The 15,927-nt window shown below is 45.6% G+C and overlaps 1 protein-coding gene across 1 annotated transcript in view; it reads left to right on the forward strand.

The window, feature by feature from the left end:
- The window catches only part of LOC124039102 (aristaless-related homeobox protein-like), a 21,818-nt gene extending 11,683 nt beyond the window's left edge, over positions 1–10,135 (forward strand). Inside the window, exons 4-5 of the mRNA XM_046354984.1 lie at positions 1,261–1,574; positions 9,568–10,135. Of these exons, the coding sequence (XP_046210940.1) occupies positions 1,261–1,574; positions 9,568–9,835 (582 nt within the window). The 3' untranslated portion in view covers positions 9,836–10,135. The remainder of the gene's footprint in view (positions 1–1,260; positions 1,575–9,567) is intronic.
- Positions 10,136–15,927: the final 5,792 nt, after the last annotated feature.

Here is a 15,927-nt window from a genome sequence, read left to right on the forward strand (position 1 = left end):
GACTCTTGCCATTCTCCTTCGAACCTCTCTCCTCAACCAGCTGTTCTCGCCCACAGGACGGCCGCTGACGTGATGTTTGTCTGTTTGTAGCCTGCCTGTTAGTTTGCACGACTCTTGCCATTCTCCTTCGAACCTCTCTCCTCAACCAGCTGTTCTCGCCCACAGGACGGCCGCTGACGTGATGTTTGTCTGTTTGTAGCCTGCCTGTTAGTTTGCACGACTCTTGCCATTCTCCTTCGAACCTCTCTCCTCAACCAGCTGTTCTCGCCCACAGGACGGCCGCTGACGTGATGTTTGTCTGTTTGTAGTCTGCCTGTTAGTTTGCACGACTCTTGCCATTCTCCTTCGAACCTCTCTCCTCAACCAGCTGTTCTCGCCCACAGGACGGCCGCTGACGTGATGTTTGTCTGTTTGTAGCCTGCCTGTTAGTTTGCACGACTCTTGCCATTCTCCTTCGAACCTCTCTCCTCAACCAGCTGTTCTCGCCCACAGGACGGCCGCTGACGTGATGTTTGTCTGTTTGTAGTCTGCCTGTTAGTTTGCACGACTCTTGCCATTCTCCTTCGAACCTCTCTCCTCAACCAGCTGTTCTCGCCCACAGGACGGCCGCTGACGTGATGTTTGTCTGTTTGTAGCCTGCCTGTTAGTTTGCACAACTCTTGCCATTCTCCTTCGAACCTCTCTCCTCAACCAGCTGTTCTCGCCCACAGGACGGCCGCTGACGTGATGTTTGTCTGTTTGTTTGTCGCACCGTTCTCCGTAAACCCTAGACACTGTTGCGCGTGAAAAGCTCAGGAAGCCGGCCGTTTCTGAGATACTGGATCCGGCGTGCCTGGCGACGACGATCATACCGCGCTCAACGTCTCTTAGGTCACTCGTTTTGCCCATTCTAATAGTCAATGAAACAGTAACTGAATGCCTCGATGCCTGTCTGTCTGCTTAAAATAACAAGACACAGCCAAGTGACTGTCGGAAGCGACCCATTCTAGTGAACAGGGTGGTGTACCTTATAAATACAAATGTCCAATAATCTGCACGGTGAGTGTATGTCACAGCATCTCTGCTGTAAAGAAAAATGACAGATTTAAGCTGGCAACTCTGGTGCCATTATAATAATATACATTTTAACAGGGAAAAGATTTACAGAGTATTCTATGCCCTTCACTCATTCTACAGAAACTAAGCCTACATAATTACATGAGGCCTATATGTTCTAGCTAACCTCTGACCTCTGACCTCACTCCCACTCTCTTTCCACAGGTGTGGTTTCAGAATCGTCGTGCCAAGTGGCGTAAGCGTGAGAAGTCAGGTGTCCAGACATACCCCCCTGGCCACCCTTTCCCCGGGCCCCTGTCTGCCACGCACCCTCTCAGCCACTACCTGGATGGGGGTCCCTTCTCCACGCACCACCACCCCGCCCTGGAGTCTGCCTGGACCGCCGCGTTTCCTGGTCTAGCTCCTCACCATAGCAACCACTCGGCCCAGCACCAAGGGACACCGCTGGGCCTTGGAACATTCCTGGGTGCAGCTGCCATGTTCCGTCACCCCACCTTCATCGGGCCCACCTTCGGCAGGTGAGATAATAGGTACCTCTACCTACGTAACCCTGTATACCCATAGATATAGACAGAGGACTCAAGAGATCAAAAACAAATAATAGCATGGGCAGCGTCATTGAGGATTTGAACTGTTTACAACAATAATAATTGGGTGGGGCTTCCTGTGGGTTAAGGAAGGATCAAATAATTCCATCCAGGTCAACAGGAGGAATCTGCCAATTAATTATATTCTACCTATAATACCACCTCACACCTGTACTGTCCTCTATAATACCACCTCACACCTGTACTGTCCTCTATAATACCACCTCACACCTGTACTGTCCTCTATAATACCACCTCACACCTGTACTGTCCTCTATAATACCACCTCACACCTGTACTGTCCTCTATAACACCACCTCACACCTGTACTGTCCTCTACCTATAACACCACCTCACACCTGTACTGTCCTCTATAATACCACCTCACACCTGTACTGTCCTCTATAACACCACCTCACACCTGTACTGTCCTCTATAACACCACCTCACACCTGTACTGTCCTCTATAACACCACCTCACACCTGTACTGTCCTCTACCTATAATACCATCTCAGACCTGTACTGTCCTCTATAACACCACCTCACACCTGTACTGTCCTCTACCTATAACACCACCTTACACCTGTACTGTCCTCTACCTATAACACCACCTCACACCTGTATTGTCCTCTATAACACCACCTCACACCTGTACTGTCCTCTATAACACCACCTCACACCTATACTGTCCTCTATAACACCACCTCACACCTGTACTGTCCTCTATAACACCACATCACACCTGTACTGTCCTCTATAACACCACCTCACACCTGTACTGTCCTCTACCTGTAACACCACCTCACACCTGTACTGTCCTCTATAACACCACCTCACACCTGTTCTGTCCTCTACCTATAACACCACCTCACACCTGTACTGTCCTCTATAACACCACCTCACACCTGTACTGTCCTCTATAACACCACCTCACACCTGTACTGTCCTCTACCTGTAACACCACCTCACACCTGTACTGTCCTCTATAACACCACCTCACACCTGTACTGTCCTCTATAACACCACCTCACACCTGTACTGTCCTCTATAACACCACCTCACACCTGTACTGTCCTCTATAACACCACCTCACACCTGTACTGTCCTCTACCTGTAACACCACCTCACACCTGTACTGTCCTCTATAACACCACCTCACACCTGTTCTGTCCTCTACCTATAACACCACCTCACACCTGTACTGTCCTCTATAACACCACCTCACACCTGCACTGTCCTCTACCTATAACACCACCTCACACCTGTACTGTCCTCTACCTATAATATCACCTCACACCTGTACTGTCCTCTATAACACCACCTCACACGTGTACTGTCCTCTACCTATAATACCACCTCACACCTGTACTGTCCTCTACCTATAATATCACCTCACACCTGTACTGTCCTCTATAACACCACCTCACACCTGTACTGTCCTCTACCTATAATTTCACCTCACACCTGTACTGTCCTCTACCTATAATATTACCTCACACCTGTACTGTCCTCTACCTATAATATTACCTCACATCTGCACTGTCCTCTACCTATAACACCACCTCACACCTGTTCTGTCCTCTATAACACCACCTCACACCGGTACTGTCCTCTATAACACCACATCACACCTGTACTGTCCTCTATCACACCTGTACTGTCCTCTATAATATCACCTCACACCTGTACTGTCCTCTACCTATAATATTACCTCACATCTGTACTGTCCTCTACCTATAATATTATCTCGCACCGGTACTGTCCTCTATAATATCACCTCACACCGGTACTGTCCTCTATAACACCACATCACACCTGTACTGTCCTCTATCACACCTGTACTGTCCTCTATAATATCACCTCACACCTGTACTGTCCTCTACCTATAATATTACCTCACATCTGTACTGTCCTCTACCTATAATATTATCTCGCACCGGTACTGTCCTCTATAATATCACCTCACACCTGTACTGTCCTCTACCTATAATATTACCTCACACCTGTACTGTCCTCTACCTATAATATTACCTCACACCTGTACTGTCCTCTATAACACCACCTCACACCTGTACTGTCCTCTACCTATATTATTACCTCACACCTGTACTGTCCTCTACCTATAACACCACCTCACACCTGTACTGTCCTCTACCTATAATATTACCTCACACCTGTACTGTCCTCTACCTATAATATTACCTCACACCTGTACTGTCCTCTACCTATAATATTACCTCACACCTGTACTGTCCTCTACCTATAATATCACCTCACACCTGTTCTGTCTTCTATAACACCACCTCACACCTGTACTGTCCTCTACCTATAATATCACCTCACACCGGTACTGTCCTCTACCTATAACACCACCTCACACCGGTACTGTCCTCTACCTATAATATTACCTCACACCTGTACTGTCCTCTACCTATAATATCACCTCACACCGGTACTGTCCTCTACCTATAATATTACCTCACACCTGTACTGTCCTCTACCTATAATATCACCTCACACCGGTACTGTCCTCTACCTATAATATTACCTCACACCTGTACTGTCCTCTACCTATAATATCACCTCACACCGGTACTGTCCTCTACCTATAATATTACCTCACACCTGTACTGTCCTCTACCTATAATATCACCTCACACCGGTACTGTCCTCTATAACTTCACCTCACACTTGTGACCGTCATCATCCATATTCATCCTTACTCCCACTTTGTGGAAAACAACATTGAGCCACTGACGTGGTCCCCCTCTGCTCACTAGGACTGTCTACCTGTGTAAGAATGCTTTTCATCGACTACAGCTCAGCCGTCAACACCAGAGTGCCATCCAAGCTCATCACTAAGCTCAGGGCCCTGGGTCTGATCCCCGCCCTATGTACCTTGGTCCTAGACTTTCTGATGTTCCAATCCCAGATGTTGAAGGTTGGCAGCAACAGATCCTCAACACAGGGTCCCCACAAAGGTCCGTGCTCAGCACCGCACGTCTCCAACTCAATCATTAAGTTTGCTGTTGACACAACAGTGGTAGGCCTGAATACCAACAACGACGAGACAGCCTATAGGGAGGTGAAAGCACTGGCGGAGTGGTGCAAGGAAAATAACCTCAATGTCAACAATATACAGGAGCTGATAGTGGGCTACAGGAGACAGCAGAGAGAGCATCGACATGGATGGGGCTGACAGTCGCAACTCAACAATTATATTTGTGGTATTTGCCAAGCGCACTGTCCAAATTGCGGGCCCTTCTGACTGTAGGCAATGAGACTTAAAACAATCCCAAGTTCATCCTCTGTCACCAAATCATGCTTTCTGATGTAGTAGCTTATTTTTTATTGACTTTATTTATTTCTGTATGGACAAGAGGCTATCATTACCATCATCATTTAACATTAGCATCATCATTAGCATTATCATTAGCACCAGCATTATCATCAGCATCGGCATTAGCATTAGCATCATCATTAGCATTATCATCAGCATCATCATTAGCATTAGCATCATCATTAGCATCATCATTAACATTAGCATCACCATTAGCATCATCATTAGCATTAGCATCATCATTAGCATTAGCATCATCATTAGCATTATCATCAGCGTCATCATTAGCATTAGTGGCGCTAACGGCTACATAAAGACATATAGCTCATATAGGTTGTTTCCTCTTCAGAATGTTTGTTGATTTTTGGTCAATTGCACATTACTGTTTGAATAAATCATGATAGGAAAAATGTAAAGAAAATCGGGAAACAAATGTCACCAGGTAAAACTATTTCATTGGTAACCTTGCAACCAAATGAAAAATGCAAATCCAAATCAAACAGTCACAAAATAAACAGTACTCTACCTTAGTTACTGTTACTAGCCGGTTACCACACGCTACTCTACCCTGCACCTTAGAGACTTCTGCCCTATGTACAGTGCGGAGAACAATACACTGCCGATTTTGCAGGTTTTCCTACTTACAAAGCATGTAGAGGTCTGTAATTTTTTATCATAGGTACACTTCAACTGTGAGAGACGGAACGTAAAACAAAAATCCAGAAAATCACATTTTGAAGTCATTAATTTGCATTTTATTGCATGACATAAGTATTTGATACATCAGAAAAGCAGAACTTAATATTTGGTATAGAAACCTTTGTTTGCAATTACAGAGATCATATGTTTCCTGTAGTTCTTGACCAGGTTTGCACACACTGTAGCAGGGATTTTGGCCCACTCCTCCATACAGACCTTCTCCAGATCCTTCAGGTTTCGGGGCTGTCGCTGGGCAATACGGACTTTCAGCTCCCTCCAAAGATTTTCTATTGGGTTCAGGTCTGGAGACTGGCTAGGCCACTCCAGGACCTTGAGATGCTTCTTACGGAGCCACTCCTTAGTTGCCCTGGCTGTGAGCATCTTCAATGCTCTAACTGAGGGAAGGAGGTTGTTGGCCAAGATCTTGCGATACATGGCCCCATCCATCCTCCCCTCAATACGGTGCAGTCGTCCTGTCCCCTTTGCAGAAAAGCATCCCCAAAGAATGATGTTTCCATGTTTCCACCTCCATGCTTCATGGTTGGGATGGTGTTCTTGGGGTTGTACTTATCCTTCTTCTTCCTCCAAACACGGCGAGTGGAGTTTAGACCAAAAAGCTCTATTTTTGTCTCATCAGACCACATGACCTTCTCCCATTCCTCCTCTGGATCATCCAGATGGTCATTGGCAAACTTCAGACAGGCCTGGACATGTGCTGGCTTGAGCAGGGGGACCTTGCGTGCGCTGCAGGATTTTAATCCATGACGGCGTAGTGTGTTACTAATGGTTTTCTTTGAGACTGTGGTCCCAGCTCTCTTCAGGTCATTGACCAGGTCCTGCCGTATAGTTCTGGGCTGATCCCTCACCTTCCTCATGATCATTGATGCCCCACGAGGTGAGATCTTGCATGGAGCCCCAGACCAAGTGTGATTGACCGTCATCTTGAACTTCTTCCATTTTCTAATAATTGCGCCAACAGTTGTTGCCTTCTCATCAAGTTGCTTGCTCATTGTCCTGTAGCCCATCCCAGCCCTGTGCAGGTCTATAATTGTATCCCTGATGTCCTTTACACAGCTCTCTGGTCTTGGCCATTGTGGAGAGGTTGAAGTCTGTTTGATTGAGTGTGTGGACAAGTTTCTTTTATACAGGTAACGAGTTCAAACAGGTGCAGTTAATACAGGTAATGAGTGGAGAACAGGAGGGATTCTTAAAGAAAAACTAACAGGTCTGTGAGAGCCAGAATTCTTACTGGTTGGTAGGTGATCAAATACTTATGTCATGCAATAAAATGCAAATTAAGTACTTAAAAATCATACAATGTGATTATCTGGATTTTTGTTTTAGATTCCGTCTGTCACAGTTGAAGTGAACCTATGATAAAAATTACAGACCTCTACATGCTTTGTAAGTAGGAAAACCTGCAAAATCGGCAGTGTATCAAATACTTGTTGACCCCACTGTACATAATCATTGAACACTGTTCACTTTAACAATGTTTACATACTGTTTTACCCAGTTTATATGTACAGTGCCTTCAAGAAAGTATTCATACTCCTTGACATTTTGTTGTTATAGCTTGAATTCAAAATGGATTAAATATATTTTTCTTCTCACCCATCTACACACAATACCCCATAATGACAAAGTGAAAACATGTTTTTAACATTTTTGCAAATGTATTGAAACTTAAATACAGAAATATCTCATTTACATAAATATTCACACCCAATACTTTGTAGAAGCATCTTTGTCAGTGATTGCAGCTGTGAGTCTTTCACAGTAAATCTCTAAAAGCTTTCCCCACCCGGAGTGTGCAACATTTCCCCATTATTCTTTTCAAAATCCTTCAAGCTCTGTCAAATTGGTTGTTGATCATTGCCAGACAACCATTTTCAGGTCTTGCCATAGATTTACAAGTAGATTTAAGTCAAAACTGTAATGCGGCCACTCAGGAACATTCACTGTCTTCTTGGTAAGCAACTCCAGTGTAGATTTGGCTTCGTATTTTAGGTTATTGCCCTGCTGAAAGGTTAATTAATCTCATAGTGTATGGTGGAAAGAAGACTAAACCAAGTTTTCCTCTAGGTTTTTGCCTGTGCTTAGCTCCATTCTGTTTCTTTTTATCCTGAAAAAGTCCTTAACGATTACAAGCATACCCATAACATGATGCAGTCACCACTATTCTTGAAGCGGTACTCAGTAATATGTTTCATTGGATTTTCCCCAAACATAATACTTTGTATTCAGGACAAAAAGTTAATTGCTTTGCCACATTTTTTGCAGTATTACTTTCGTGCCTTGTTGCAAACAGGATCCGTGTTTTTAAATATTTGTATCTGTACAGGCTTCCTTCTTTTCACTCTGTCAGTTAGGTTAGTATTCTGGAGTAACTACACAGTTTTCTCCTATCACAGCCATTAAACTCTGTAAATGTTTTAAATTCACCATTGGCCTTATGGTGAAATCCCTAAGTGGTTTCCTTCCTCTCCGGCAACTTAGTTAGGAAGGATGCCTGTAATGATACACCATCCATTTATTTAGAATTTAAGGCCCACTTAACCAGCATGGCTACCACAGCATTCTGTAGCGATACGCCATGCCATCTGGTTTGCACTTAGTGGGACTATCATTTGTTTTTCAACAGGACAATGATCCAAAACACATCCAGGCTGTGTAAGGGCTATTTTACCAAGAAGGATAGTGATGGAGTGCTGCATCAGATGACCTGGCCTCCACAATTACCCAACCTCAACTCAATTGAGATGGTTTGGGATGAGTTGGACCGCAGAGTGAAGGAAAAGCAGCCAACAAGTGCTCAGCATATGTGGGAACTCCTTCAAGACCGTCGGAAAAGCATTCCAGGTGAAGCTGGTTGAAAGAATGCCAAGGGTGTGCAAAGCAGTCATCAAGGCAAAGGGTGGCTACTTTGAAGAATCTCAAATATAAAATATATTTTGATTTGTTTAACACTTTTTCGGTTACTACATGATTCCATGTGTTATTTCATAGTTTTCACGTCTTCACTATTATTCTACAATGTAAAAATAGTAAAAATGAAGAAAATACGTTCAATGTGTAGGTGTGTCCAACCTTTTGACTGTTAATGTATATATACAGGACACTGACATGGCTCGTTCTGATATTTATTAATCAGAATTATTAACTTTATTAACTTTTTTCATTATGTGTGTATTGTATTGCTAGGTATTACTACACTGTTGGATCTAGAAACAAGAGCATTTCCCTGCACCTGCAAATCTGTGTACAAGACCAATACATTTGTATTTGATTTTATTTGACAGGCACCACCGACATCTACCTTTGTTGGTTTCAGTAAGATGGAAGTGTGCTAGTTTACAGCCCTTAACGTGGCTCATGAGACTGTGTGTGTGTTTTATTTATTTAATCTTTATTTAACTAGGCAAGTCAGTTAAGAACAAATTCTTATTTTCAATGACGGCCTAGGAAGTGGGTTAACTGCCTGTTGAGGGGCAGAACTACAGATTTGTACCTTGTCAGCTCGGGGGTTTGAACTTGCAACCTTCCAGTTACTAGTCCAACACTCTAACCACTAGGCTACCCTGCCGTGTACATGTCATCAGACACATTATCACTCTGCTTTGTCAGTATTGACAGTAATTAGCTGAGTGTGATGTTGATACACAAGCTGTTACCTGAAGTGCCAAAACAGACATACATACTCCAAACACATGTACCCGAAGTGCCAAAACAGGAATACACACTCGAAACAAGAGTATCTCAATAGTTTAAGGCGCTTCCTCTCCTTATCGCCTTTTTTTATTCATTTGCGCTGGTGTAAAAATGCTGGTGATCACAATCTGGTCTAACAGTCTTCTCCCTCACCCCCCCTCACTCTCTCTCAGGATCTTCTCCAGTATGGGCCCTCTGACCAGTGCATCCACCGTTGCTGCACTCCTCAGCCAGCCTGCCCCGTCCATCAAGACTCCCTCCATCCCTCCCCCGGTCCTCTCTGACCCTTCCTCCTCCTCCCCATCGCCCTCCTCCTCGGCTGCAGCAGACCGCAGAGCATCCAGTATTGCAGCTCTAAGGCTGAAGGCTAAAGAGCACTCTGCCCAGATCACCCAGATCCACATCCTGCCCGGCAGAGCTCCTGGAAAGGAGGTGTGCTGAACAGCTGTTATCCCAATCTTTTCTCTCTCTCCTGGGCTTTTGTCCCTCACCTGTCCCCCTCTTACCTCTCATACCTCTGGAGTGGTGTGGTGGGTGGATCCAACCCTTATCTCTAACCTCTGATCTTCTAACTTCCCCACTCCTTCCCCATAATTCTTAGCCCCAAACAAAAAGCACAACCAAATTCAAAGAGCACTGGCAAACCGGAGCGCTGGGTGTGTGTGTGTGTGTGTGTGTGTGTGTGTGTGTGTGTGTGTGTGTGTGTGTGTGTGTGTGTGTGTGTGTGTGTGTGTGTGTGTGTGTGTGTGTGTGTGTGCGTGCGTGCGTGCGTACGTTAGTGCGTGCGTGCGTGCGTACGTTAATGCGTGTGTGTGTGTGTGTGTGTGTGTGTGTGTGTGTGTGCGTGCGTGTGTGCGTGTGTGCGTGCGTACGTTAATGCGTGCGTGCGTGCGTACGTTAATGCGTGCGTGCGTGCGTACGTTAATGCGTGTGTGCGTGTGTGCGTGCGTACGTTAATGCGTGTGTGTGTGCGTTCATGCGTATGTTTGTGTGTGAGAGAGCATCATCATCATCACCCCTCCAGGTCTCCTGATTGAACGTATTCCTTAGCTATAGATCCATTTCACCAAGAATCCCCCTGACACACACACACCAACGAACCTCCATACTGTGTTAACCCCTTCTCTAGCTCATGCTTCCTGTTTCACTAAGTCTACTTTTTTGTGACAAATGAAAAACTACGAACTCAGGGGGGTCAACTCCATGACACCTGCTGCTTGGACATGGACACACACACGCACACACGCACACACATGCTTTCTCGAGTCCAGAGAAAGAGCAAGAACCAGAACTAAAAACAGTTGATTCCGTGGACCACGTGAACCCAGTGCCAAAGCAGAGTCTGAGGTCTCCATCCAAGCCAAAGCAACCTGTCCACAGACCTTCCTGTCCTTCTCTGCAACCCAACCGGAACCTACTGGCTCAATCTAACCTGCATCAAGTTTGTTCTTCTGTCTTCCTTTTCAGTTCCCAACATCATTAAGCAGCACACGATTGATCATTTTGGAGTAAACAAAATATAATTTTCAGGCTTTCAGCAAATTGAGTTTTAATTTATTGACAAATTACGTACATTGTAGATTCTATCCAGTGTCTCTTATGGCTGAACTGAGAAAGAAAAGTAAACTGGTGTAAATATATTAAAAAATGAGGGGGGAAAACTAACAAAAACATAATTTTCAAAACATAGCCTTGCATATTTGAAAAGAGACCATGCTTGAGAAGTTGCACTTGGTGTAAAGTTGTATGGATATTGCCGTGGCCCTGAGAGGTCCCCCATGGTTATGAGCTATCAGAGGTTTTTACATTATAATTTATGTCAAAACTGTTCCCCAACAGATTGAGTGCAGGGTGTCATGGAAAGATGTTCCCAACAGGGCAGGAGTTTTTTGTATTGTTAAAGTGATTGTAATTTTCCTGGTTTAATAATAGATAGAAAAAAATAATAATTTAATAAATAAGTGGTGAAATTAAATATTGCTTAGATTATTATTTCAATCCATTATAAAACCTACAAAAGCCAGCAATTTTAAACATGTGAAATAGAATTATAGAACTATTAATAAAATTGTTATGAAGAAACTGACGTTTTAAGTATTGCATATATTTAGAAATTATATAGATAGACCTAGGTTTATGAATGCTTCAAATCAAAATAATTGTATGATTCCATTCTGTAAATTCATTATTGTTAATATTATTTAACATTCATGTGAAATTTGAAAAGTCGTTTGGAATTATGTCAAAAATGCATGTTAATTGTTTTCTAAATTTATTGAAAAAAAAAGAGAGGCTCACCAGAGGAGAAAATAATGAAGTTGTGAATGTGAGGAACTGAGAACGGGAGTACAGCGCTACCGGTCTCATTTGTGTGGTGGCCGGCCACACTGGACAGGCCAACTGAAAGTCTCTCCAGCCGAGTTGACAAAATACAGACCCATATATTCATGAGCAGAATCCCCACATGTGAAACGGGCGACAAAGGCGAGGGGTTTTCAATTAGATCGCCCACTTTATCCGGGGCCCTCTTTACAAAACGCGCTTTAAAAACTTTTAAAGGCGCTAAATTAGTGTTGACATCTGTAATGCCATGTCGATGGAAGCGAGTCCCTTTGTCATTAATGAAGTAACAAATCACTTAATCATAAAGACTTGCTCCCCTCCCTGCTTCCATCCATCCATCCACGACTTAATTCCCCAAATCCTTATAAAGGGTTCTAATTAGGGGCCATCAATGCGCTTCCTTTCACCGAAGTAATTCTCACCCGTTTTATCCGTCCATGGTATCGGACCAAAGCGCGTGAAATTACCTCGGATTAATTTGGTCCTCTTTTATAGTCTCGCACTACACCTGCTAATCCGAGACAGAATGACATCATATCACATGGGCGGGAATAATAAAGCAATTAAATGTGGAGATGGTGTGTGAGAGAGAGAGAGAGAGAGAGAGAGAGAGAGAGAGAGAGAGAGAGAGAGAGAGAGAGAGAGAGAGGGGGGGCAGAGGGAGGGAAGGAGGGAGGGAGGGAGGGGGAGTACGAGTGAGGGAAAGAGAGAGAGTGAGAGAAAGAGAGGAAGGGAAAGAGAGAGTGAGAGAGAGGGGGAGAGTGAGAGTGAGAGAGGGAAAGAGAGAGCGAGAGAGAGGGAAAGAGTGAGAGTGAGAGAAGGAGAGGAAGGGAAAGAGAGAGTGAGAGAGAGGGGGGGAGAGTGAGAGTGAGAGAGGGAAAGAGAGAGAAATTATCTCAACTTTCTCCAGCTGGATCAGTCCTACTTCGACACTTAATATTCCCATACAGCGCTAAGGACTCCCCTTGGCACCCGCCTCGAACCCGCTTTACGCGCCGTCTCACTTGCCAAGCAGGCATGACAACCTCACACTCGTTCTCTGCGTTCAAAGGGGCATTATGCAAAAAGAATGACTGAAATAAACGAAGAAACCAATTTTCTCCTGTGTGCCCAAAACCCTCCCCTTCTACGTGGACTCTTGAGTGTTTAGAAATAGGATGTTATAGGAGATTGTCCGGGGCGCTTTAATCTTATTGTGCACATTACTAATGAATGGCAAACCAATTTGCCCCTAATATCTAGGGAATGCCTGAGGCTTTCACTTTCTTTTCAGAGCGACAAGACTGAAATGAGTTGTCCTAGCCACGGGCGCGCGCCTCGTGGGTCCGAAGAATTCTCACTTGTTGTTGGGTGCGCGCACAATAGGCTGTAGCTTTGGCATAGCCTGATGGCCTGTAGATTGGATATAGGGCATTGGCTATAGGCTCTGAGATTCAAACGACTTTGAATTGGCCAAAGGTTAGGTCTTTAAATCGAATAATGAAAATTCTATTTTAAGATGGGCCTATGAATAGTGTCTGAATACAATCAAATTACATTTTCAAATATAAAAAAAGAGACTATGGACACGACCACAATCTTCTTATAAAGGTTGCCTATTAGATGTTTAAAATTGCTTTCCACAATGACCCACCCATTTTCATCATCTCCATCCCTGGTCTCTCTGCAGGACTGATTTGACCGCTGATTTCCCGCTTCTCCGGGACCCCCATCTCCCAGCGAGCCTTTCCGAGAGAATAGCTCCAATCAGTCCTCTCCTCACCCGGCTCACTCCTCACCCCGTCCCCGGGAGAGGCTCTCTTAAAGGCCCTTTGATGAAGCCACCTCGCCTCCCCCTCGGTCTATCGACGCAGACTGATGAGAGGAGTTTGGGAGAGAGATGAGATGGAGGTGAATTAAAGGAGTGAATAGCGAGGCCTCTGGCACCGGTTCTTTTCCCCGTAATTCCCTCCGCTCTCATCCAATTAGTTGTCTGTATTAAGCGGTTTATCATCTCATAGCGGCCCTTTCAGGCCGAACAAGGGGGACACTCTGCAATAATACCGGCTCTCCTTTTGACACCCTTCCTGGTACTTACATGTTCCACCGCGCTATGAATAATAGGGACAGAATAGGCCGCTAATTCCCTCATCAAAGACGGCCTTATGCGACGCTTTGCTCAACGCCGCCAATAAAGCTTAACATCACACACACAATGGCCTACAACGTCTCGCTCGCTCTTTATTAGCTTATGACGAGGTCGAATTAAAACGCAGCTCGTTCGGAAGGGGATTTGGGAATCAAGGCCTTATTGAAAAACCCAGGACTTTTCTCACGAACAGTCCCAGATAGACGTGCACGTCGCTGCCGCTGAAGACGCGGTGATGCTGTGAGGCCCCCCCCCACACACGAAACACACTCTTCCTATTGTCATGCACAAACATTAAAGCCTTTCTCTCTACCCATAAAGATATGACAAGTAGACATACAGATAACCATTTAGTGTTATCATCCATCTAATTTGTCTCTCCTCTCCCAGGTTCTACTCATCCTCCTGTCCTAAAGCACTCTTATTCTGTCATCCCTTCTTTGTCTCTCCTCTCCCAGGTTCTACTCATCCTCCTGTCCTAAAGCACTCTTATTCTGTCATCCCTTCTTTCTCTCTCTTGTTGTTTTCTCTGTGTGGTGCATAAATACATAGGGAACAAAGGTTACACTTAAACACACACACACGTTGTTGTGGCGGACCCAGCCACCACCAGCAACCATTACTAGATCATCTTCACCTCAGAGAGAGGGAGGAAGGTAAGGAGAGAGGGAGGGAGGGAGGGAGGGAAGGAGAGAGGGAGGGAGAGAGAGAGGGAGGGAGAGAGGGGGAAGGGAAGGGGAGAGGGAGGGAGGGAGAGAGGGGGAACGGAAGGAGAGAGAGGGAGAGAGGGGGAAGGGAAGGAGAGAGGGAGGGAGAGAGGGGGAAAGGTAAGGAGAGAGGGAGGGAGAGAGGGGGAAGGTAAGGAGAGAGGGAGGGGGAAGGTAAGGAGAGAGAGAGGGAGGGGGAAGGGAAGGAGAGAGGGAGGGAGAGAGGGAGGAAGGGAAGGAGAGAGGGAGGGAGAGAGGGAGGAAAGGAGAGAGGGAGAGAGGGGGAAGGGAAGGAGAGAGGGAGGGAGAGAGGGAGGAAGGGAAGGAGAGAGGGAGGAAAAGGGAGGAAGGGAAGGAGAGAGGGAGGGAGAGAGGGGGAAGGGAAGGAGATAGGGAGGGAGAGAGGGAGGAAGGAGAGAGGGAGGGAGAGAGGGGGAAGGGAAGGAGAGAGGGAGGGAGAGAGGTGGGAAGGGAAGGAGAGAGGGAGGGAGAGAGGGGGAAGGAGAGAGGGAGAGAGGGGGAAGGGAAGGAGAGAGGGGAGAGAGGGGGAAGGGAAGGAGAGAGGGAGAGAGGTGGGAAGGGAAGAGAGGGAGGGAGGGAGTTGGGATGGAAAAAGACAGAAGGGGTATAAAGGAAAAGCAGAATGGTAGAGGTGGGAATAGAGAGGAGAGGCGGTGAGATGAAAGGAATAGAGAGGAGAGGAGGAATGGAGAGGAGAGATGAGAGGAATAGAGAGGAGAGGAGGAATGGAGAGGAGAGATGAGAGGAATAGAGAGGAGAGGAGGAATGGAGAGGAGAGATGAGAGGAATAGAGAGGAGAGGAGGAATGGAGAGGAGAGATGAGAGGAATAGAGAGGAGAGGAGGAATGGAGAGGAGAGATGAGAGGAATAGAGAGGAGAGGAGGAATGGAGAGGAGAGATGAGAGGAATAGAGAGGAGAGGAGGAATGGAGAGGAGAGATGAGAGGAATAGGAGGAAGGAGGAATGGAGAGGAGAGATGAGAGGAATAGAGAGGAGAGGAGGAATGGAGAGGAGAGATGAGAGGAATAGAGAGGCGAGGAGGAATGGAGAGGAGAGATGAGAGGAATAGAGAGGAGAGGAGGAGAGAGGAAATGAATAGAGAGGAGAGGAATACAGAGGAGATAAGGAGAGAGGAAAGGAATAGAGAGGAGAGGAGGAATGGAGAGGAGAGGAGTAGAGAGGAGAGGAGGAATGGAGAGGAGAGATGAGAGGAATAGAAAGGAGATGAATAGAGAGGAGATAAGGAGAGGAAAGGAATAGAGAGAAGAGGAGAGGAGGAGAGAGGAAAGGAATAGAGAGGAGAGGAGGAATGGAGAGGAGAGATGAGAGGAATA

This window comes from Oncorhynchus gorbuscha, linkage group LG07, assembly GCF_021184085.1.
Source record: "Oncorhynchus gorbuscha isolate QuinsamMale2020 ecotype Even-year linkage group LG07, OgorEven_v1.0, whole genome shotgun sequence".
NCBI lineage: Eukaryota > Metazoa > Chordata > Actinopteri > Salmoniformes > Salmonidae > Oncorhynchus > Oncorhynchus gorbuscha.